Source organism: Malus sylvestris, chromosome 3 (genome assembly GCF_916048215.2).
Source record: "Malus sylvestris chromosome 3, drMalSylv7.2, whole genome shotgun sequence".
Classification (NCBI taxonomy): Eukaryota; Viridiplantae; Streptophyta; class Magnoliopsida; order Rosales; family Rosaceae; genus Malus; species Malus sylvestris.
Window position 1 is genome coordinate 19,222,127 of NC_062262.1, and position 8,161 is coordinate 19,230,287.

At 35.0% G+C, this 8,161-nt stretch overlaps 1 protein-coding gene across 1 annotated transcript; it reads right to left on the reverse strand.

The window, feature by feature from the left end:
* Positions 1-4,907: 4,907 nt before the first annotated feature.
* On the reverse strand, positions 4,908-7,649 carry LOC126617047 (endoglucanase 8-like). Its single transcript, XM_050285119.1, has 6 exons — positions 7,284-7,649; positions 6,571-6,663; positions 6,276-6,422; positions 6,068-6,179; positions 5,448-5,614; positions 4,908-5,222 (listed from the first exon to the last, which is right to left on the reverse strand). The coding sequence occupies exons 1-6, from the start codon at positions 7,632-7,634 to the stop codon at positions 4,908-4,910; spliced, it is 1,185 nt and encodes a 394-aa protein (XP_050141076.1). The 5' UTR covers positions 7,635-7,649.
* Between the last annotated feature and the right edge of the window lie 512 nt (positions 7,650-8,161).

The following is an 8,161-nucleotide window of genomic DNA, read 5'->3' on the forward strand; positions in this document are numbered from 1 at the left end:
TGCATGAAAATTAAGCGTGCACTCTCAACCAACATACACAAATTAGTTTTAATTCATAGAGATAAGTAAATTAAATTCACAATTCATGAAACGCAATTGGAAGTAATCAAATCATATAGCAAGCATAAACATGGTTTTGAATCCCCCCCTAGCCAAGGGGGGTTTAGTTCCTCATACTCGCAATTACACAAAGATAACTTAATTTAAACACTGAAATCAAAGATAGAAAACACCTAGAAACGCTCCAACACTCCCAAGGCTTGGGCATAGGCACGGCACAAGATGTTCCTTCTCTTTCCTTCCTTGCAAGCAGCGGCACTAGAGGTTTTGGACGGTTTTGGGTGGTTTTTATGGTGTAGAATGGATGGGGAATGGTATGGAAAGGTTTAGGATTGATGGGTGGTGTGGCTAGGGGTGGTTTTTGGCTGAAATTAGAGAGAATGGTAGTGGGAAGTTTCGGCCAAAGCCAGGAGAAAATTTGTTCTCTTTTTGATGAATATGGAAGGTGGTATTTATAGGCTTGAGAGAGGACCACTCCATTTCCTTTGCATGTGCAGCTTGTGTGGGTGTGTGTTGGCATGTTTCCTCTTTTCATTTACACACACATGCTTCATCATTTCAACCACAACACACACACATTTTCTGCCCTATTTTCCTTTACATTTACACACACATGCTTCATCATTTCAAGCACCAAACACCCACATTTTCTGCCCTATGCCGTGTGCTCCCATGTGGTTGCTTCAATGTTCTTCTCTTTGCCATGTGTTTGCTGCCATGTTTTCCCCTTTACATTTACACACACATGCTTCATCATTTCAACCACAAAACACACACAATTCCTTCTCCTTTGCCGTGAGTTTTGTTTTCACTTTGCATGTGGGTGTCTTTGCATGTGTTTTCTCCCTCCCTTGCCATGTGTTTGCATGTGTATGAGTTGTCATTGTTTATCCTTGCAATTGCACACACACACATGCACACACATATGCCCAAAACGTCCATCCTCATGCATGCAATCCATTTCAACCCAATATTGATCCAACATGCACCCAAATGCACTTTTCTTGCCAAGGTTGTTATTAAGACCTACAAACAAATGAAAATGGCTTTAAACACTAAAACAACTAAGGAAACACAACGTAAACGCACGAGAACAAGACAATTAAGTCGCATAAATATGCTCCTATCACCAACATAACTAATGAATCAGCTGAGTGGAAACCTAACTTAGTTGATTAGAGATGCCATGGTCTAAGTTCAATAGGCAAATTGGTTGGGCATGATTCAAATAAGTTAACACACTATATACCTCATTCCTATGATGGAAGAAGTGTGTTGTTTGCATACGGTTTAGGATGTATATTTATACTTAATGACATTGATATCTTATAAATAAGAGGAATATTGCAGAGTATTCTTAATCAGTGGTCACCTATGTGAGAGTAGAAGTGGGTTTCTTCTATGAGCATGAGATGGCTAAATTCTCTAAAGCTCTCATGAATTCGGGATTTGTTCAGGACCAAAATGAACACAACTGTATGAACCGGAATATATTAGGATTAGTGATGTGTGTTGCTTATTGTCTCGGTTTACTACTGTGGTGAACAGTTCAAGATTCTATATTCACTGCGCCACCAAGTAAATCCGATAAGTATTCACTAAGTCCAAAAGACACCTCTCCTGATGCATCTCTTATTCGCTTGTACTCTCAAATTCTTCCTAATTTTTCATTCATGTGGGGAATTGTTGGAAATTATATATTATAATATTTAATTTTTATATGAATGAAAAATAAAAGTCATGTGTCATATAGTTGAATTCAAATTCATGATTTGTGTCTGTTCGTTGAAACTTTAGGCAACGGTCACAATGTTTTAAACGGGGGTGGCTTGAGTTCTATATAAACTCAAACATCCCACATATATAAGGGATCGATTAGAAGAGTTTTCTCTAAGGTCTTTTATTCTTGGTTAGTCAAATTCCAAGTCGTGTCTTGAGAGTATGGAGACAAATTCAAATTATCTTTTATTTTTCTAGTTTAATTTGATTAGTAGACCACTCATAAATGATTTTCTCTATTACAGAAAAATAATTCAAATTAAACTAGAGTAATTTACTCGTTTGGATTAATCTTATTTGTTAACTTTCTCTATTAAAGATATTTGTTAACTTTTGCATTAATCTTTGACAAAATATAAAAGGCATGTTCAGAGGGGCAGGGAGATGGGGAGGGTGGGAGTAGGTGGTCTAAACCACCGTTTGGGAAAATTAAAGTCAATTGTGATGGTGCATGGTGCTCTCGACTGGGAAGGGGGGTTTTGGGTGGTTAGCAAGGGATTTTGCTGGGATTTTTGATCTGATAAAAGTTAAGTACACAAATTAAACCCTCTTTTGAGAGTTGTAGTTTATGTATAAGTAGGGATCGTTCTGGACCGGAGATTAGGAGGGATTGCTAATCTAATTGAAACTGACTTAAAAACACAAAATAAACTTAAAAACACTTAACAAGACTCACAAGACTCAAAACAAACTTAAAAGACTCAAAACAGCACAAAACAACCAAATAGACTCAAAACTGACTCTAGGGAGTTATTTGGACAAAAATTGGTTTTAACTTGACTCAAGACACTTAAAAACACAAACAAAAACAGATTTTAACTAATCTAACACTTCAAAGTAAAGGGGGATTGGGTTTTGGACGAAAATAAAGTAAAACAAACAAATTAAAGACTAAAACAGATTTTGGACGAAATTGGGAAATTGGATAGGTGATGGTCTAGCTAGAAGGTCCTTCTCCACACATGACACACTTGCGTACAAATCAATCTCCAATTGCTTTTCAATAAACCATGAACCTTAACACCCCAAGTTAATTAGGTACGCTTAAATTAACCCTCAGATTTTCCTTAAATCATTGAATTGAATGGAAATAGCGCATCGCAATCAAATTATTCCTTAAAAGTTCCCTATATGAAAGCGCATAATAGAGACACAATCAAAGATCATTAATTGCTATGAAAATCATAAGTGTTGACAAGGCATTCGTAACTATGAAAGCGCATGATACTTATGCCAGGAATTTACTTAACATGATTGTGACTAACAACCTTTACTACTTATGAATATAAGTTCATAACGATTAGGTGAAAATCCCTTATATTCTAGCATCAAATTAATGCATGCAAACTAAGTTGGCCACCTTAATAACCATACAAGAATAAGTTTTGAATAAAACAGTTAAGCGAATTGCATTCACAATTTATCAAATCGCAATTGAAACTAAATCAATTCATATTGCAAGTATAATCATGGTTTCGAATTCCCTTCTAACTATAAAGAAATTAGTTCCTTATGTTCTCAATTAGACAAAGATAACTTGACTTAAACATTGAAAACAAAGATAGAATACACCTAGAAACACTCCAGATGGCTCCTTCTTCTCCTTCCTTAGTTGCGGCACAAGAGGATTGTGGTGGATGGTGTAGTGGATGGATGTAGGTGATTTATGGTAGAGGGTGGTCGATTAATTCCTGCACAAAGGTTTGTATTTATAGGGAGAAAAGGTACAGCAAAAAGGGTTGAATTAGGGCTCCAAATCAGCAAAGAACAAGGACAATTCTCATCAGATTCCAAGGATGAAAAGGAGTAGGAAATTCGTCAGATTTCTAGGGGAGGAGATAAGGCTTCTAGAATCATATTTTTATGTGTCCAAATCTGAAAAGAACTCCCCCTTGCAGCTGGAATTAAGGTAGGATAAGATTAGGATTGGATAATACTAGATTAGGAAAGGATAAGATAAGATAAGGTTAGTTTGGATAAGATAAGGTTGGATAAGGTTTAAGATAATGTTTCTTCTTTTGAGCTGAGTTCTTATCTTCTTTGTCTTGGATTTATTTTCTTCATCTTTTCAGCACATTCCTAGCCTATTGAACTTCAAATTCGTCCATCCATCTTGCTCCATTCATAAGCTATCCATTTGGTGCCCAAAACTGCCTCAAAATGCTCCAAATTGCACTTTCTTGCTAACTTTGTCATTTGGACCTACAAACACACGAAAATAGCTTAAAACACTATAATAAACACAAACAAACTATGAAAATGCAAGAAAACAAGCTAACTAAGTCGCATAAATATGTTCCTATCAATTTTTAAAGTTGCAGGAGGGGTGGGTAATGTTTTGTGCCAGTCGGGTTTAATGGTAGAGGCGGAAGCAATGAGAGAGGCACTGTTGGCTTGTGTGGAGAAGGGTTATGAGGTGGTTCAAGTGGAATTTGATTCGAAAAACTTGGTGGATATATTGAATGGCGTCTTACAAAATGAGGTCATCATTGAAGGTCTTTTGTGGGACTTTCAACAATTAAAGTCGGTTGAGTTTCTGTTCACTTCTTGTGCCTGTAATGGGGCTGCGCATCAGGTGCCATCTTTTGTCACCCATGTGGGGGTGTCCATGTATGAGATTTTTATGAGCTAGAATGGTTGTTTAATGTTCTGACATCTGATGTAAACATTCCAATTAGAATTTAATAATATCTACTCTTTGACACCAAAAAAAGAAAAAAAACTTTCATAGGATCCGAATTCTAATTCTTCTCCTATTCAATTCCTTCTCAATCGAATTTCTCTCCAATTTCAATAATGATTAGTAGACCACTCATAAATGATTTTCTCTATTATAGAAAAATAATTCAAATTATACTAGAGTAATTTACTCGTTTGGATTAATCTTATTTGTTAAATTTCTCTATTGAAAAATATTTGTTAACTTATTTGTTAGCTTTTGCATTAATCTTTGACAAAATATAAACAACTATTTCTGTAATTCAAGTTTTCGTCGCGCAAGTTTTCGTTGCGCAACAATCACTCCTAACCCCCAAAATAGTCATGGAATTAGGAAAAAGAATATTGGCTTAAAGTAAGGCAGCCAATACACCCACAAAAGGTGCGTTGATATATGTGGTTGGCTCCGATTGTGCAACATTAGATCGAGAATCTTCGAATGTATCGTTTTCAGCAGGTCCTCCCACAATAGCACCTGTTAGCAAGTTAGGGTTAGGACTGTTGCTCTTGAAATACTCGTCTCCTCCATGGCACTCGATATGTTGCGGGTGTTGGTCGATCGAAGGTATCACAGACCCACGGTGATGTATTTTCTGAGGAAACTTTTGCCCAAATCCAACCATGTATGACATCCCTAGTGGGTTTTTTCCTAGTATATAATCAACCTGCATTGATATTATTGCAAATCAAATTTCAGTCACCAATTAATATTAGTTCAAGAAACATACTCAGTTATTCCTCCTTATAAATGAATCCCAGTTTAATGTGTGTGCATATAAACTATTTTTTCCATTGCTATTAAACCATGACCGCAGTTACGTGGGAGTGAATTTTTCAGAAGCTAAACAATGTTAATAATTACTGCGTTTAACATATATATACACACACACCTGGCCTTTGGTGAAATCCACCAATTTAGCTGGAGTGACAACAACATTGTTGCCACAGTCGATAACTTTGTTGTTAGCTTTCATGTAGCCTGCATAAACTGAAAGAAGAAATGATAGGGACGTTGTATGTTGGAGGTTACTTCCACCAGGTTTGAACAAGAGCCCACCTAATCCATGAAAATACAAGGGGGAAAAAAGATTAGATTAACATATAATGAATACTAATCACTTCCACACATGCAGTGTATATTGGGTCACATTAATTTGGAAAAATAACATGACATATTTACATACATACATATATACATAAATACATACATACATATATACATAAATACATACATACATATACACATAAATACATACATACATATACACATATATATACACACACATATATATATATATACACACACATATATATATATATATACATATATATATACATACATACATACATACATATATACATATATACACACACACACATATATATATACACACACATATATATATATACACATATATACATACATACATATATATATATATATATATATACAGAATTCCTATACATATACATAAAATCAACTTTTACTGGTCTTTTCTGGGAAATTTACCTGGTGAATATGTGACTGATTTTTGAGCAGGTGATTCAGGCAAAATGGAGCATACAAGTTGGTCTGCCTTGGGAATAAAGGGATTAGAATTATTGGGATCAGTCATTGCCCACTGCAACAATTAAAGCTTATTGGGATCATTCAGTATATAATTATTAAGGTTATTTATCTATTATTAAAGAACAAAAAATTGATCTAATAATTTGACCTGAGAAACGAGTACGTTGATGCCAGCATGTTTTGAATCCCACCCAAATTCAGTGACATCACCAACTATGTTGTTTCTGACATAGTTCCAATAATCTGGTGTATTGGTTGCCTTGTATAACCACGCAGCTCCCCAAACCAATTCATCCTGCATGCAACAGTTAATTAGTTTTAATTTATTTGGGGTTTTTACGAAAAACAATATCAAAATTTTGACAAGTAATTAAAATTTAGAAGCTTACAAATTTGAAATTTGGAAAATAAACAATTTAAGTGACACCGGTAATTAATTATACCATGTAGCCGCTAAAATCACAGTAAAAAGGACACACTCCGCTACCAATATTGTCACCGTAAGAGCCCTTGTACTTATCTGCAAATTCAAAAACCTAATATCCACATACAAAAAAATTTATTTAGACCAAAAGTTTCGATCAATATAAAAAATAGAAACATAAGAGAAATTCTACTTAACTGCTATTTGTGTGTGCGCGTGCGCGTGCAGGTCGATTTTCATGCTTGGATAAATGGCTTTGTCTTTGCAACTGATATGGTGTTAAATTGGATTTTGATTTTAATTGGTCCGTTGTTTATGATACATTAAATATACATTGAGGTATACTATAATATAAAAATGTATCTATATAAAATACTAAATGAGGATAATCTATTACATGATGGTAAAAAAAATTAAAATAAAGCCACTAAAAGAGAATTTGAAAAGAAAAAAAAATCTATTTTCACCCAAATTTAAAAAGAGTTGATTTTCAAACACCCAATTTTATTTCTAGCTACCGAATTGTAAATCAAACCAAAACAATGGATATTATTAAACATGGATGTGTAAGAGAAGAAAAATGACACGTGTTTAATTCACTTGACAACATGAGTTACTTACATATCTCACGGTTACAGCAAAGGACCAAAAGTAAATCTAATCTAATACCAGGATTTAAAAAAACAAAATAAACTTTCGATGACAATTTGATTTTCTAATAATTATACATACCTCGATGGATCGTTTAAGAAGCAAAGCAGAGTAGCCTTTGTCTGAATCTTTAAAAACCATGGAAGACGCTGCAAGCGCAGCTGCAATCTCGGCCGATACCTCAGAACCTGGCTTTTCTTTTGTTACCACATAAGAGGTTCTAGGAGTGTCCATGTCTTCTGGCCTTTGCCAACAAGTGTGGTCGCCATTGGGGTCACCAACTGCACCAACGACAGAATCAGGAACACTAGTAGCTTTAAGAAAATAGTCAGTCCCCCATCTTATAGCTTCCAAAGCATGTTCATGATCTGCACCCATCGAATTTCCGAACTCTAGAACGCTCCATGACAACATCGTTGTAGTGAACGCCATCGGAAAGTTGAACTTCACATTGTCACCTGCATCATAGTACCCTCCTACAAGATCCCTCTGAGGATGGAACAAGGGCATGTTTAACATACGTACTAGACAATATTACAACATATATGCATGGATATATATGGAGGCCTACATATTTTTATAGATCATTCAAATTAAACATAGGTTTAATTTTTTTTCTCCCCTGGAAATTTTAAGTTAATACAAGTCTTATACTTTTGGGTAAAAAATTATCAAAAAGATATATGGGATGTGATGTCTGTTGATCGCCATGCCCCCAATACCATGGTACTTTACAAGTTGTCGTTGGTATCGCATCATCTCTGTTTAGGCCGAAGAATAAAGGTTAGTTTTCACGCCGGTTCAGCAAGATCAATGTTGACCATACCTTGTGCTAAATGGTCAATTTGTATCCAGTTGATGAGGAACAATAATTTTTTTTTCATAGAACTGACCAAAAAAATAAAATAAAATAAAAAAAACAATTTCCACACGACGAGTTATATATAAGGCTGCCTATA

Bases quoted from the DNA above. Each gene is read 5' to 3' on its own strand.
- LOC126617047 (XM_050285119.1), bottom strand. From the start codon at position 7,634: ATGGCGTTCACTACAACGATGTTGTCATGGAGCGTTCTAGAGTTCGGA. The intron at 6,423-6,570 runs GTATAATTAATT...TGTTGCATGCAG, and splicing joins GTGATTTTAGCGGCTACATG to GATGAATTGGTTTGGGGAGC. The intron at 6,180-6,275 runs GTCAAATTATTA...TAATTGTTGCAG, and splicing joins TCAACGTACTCGTTTCTCAG to TGGGCAATGACTGATCCCAA.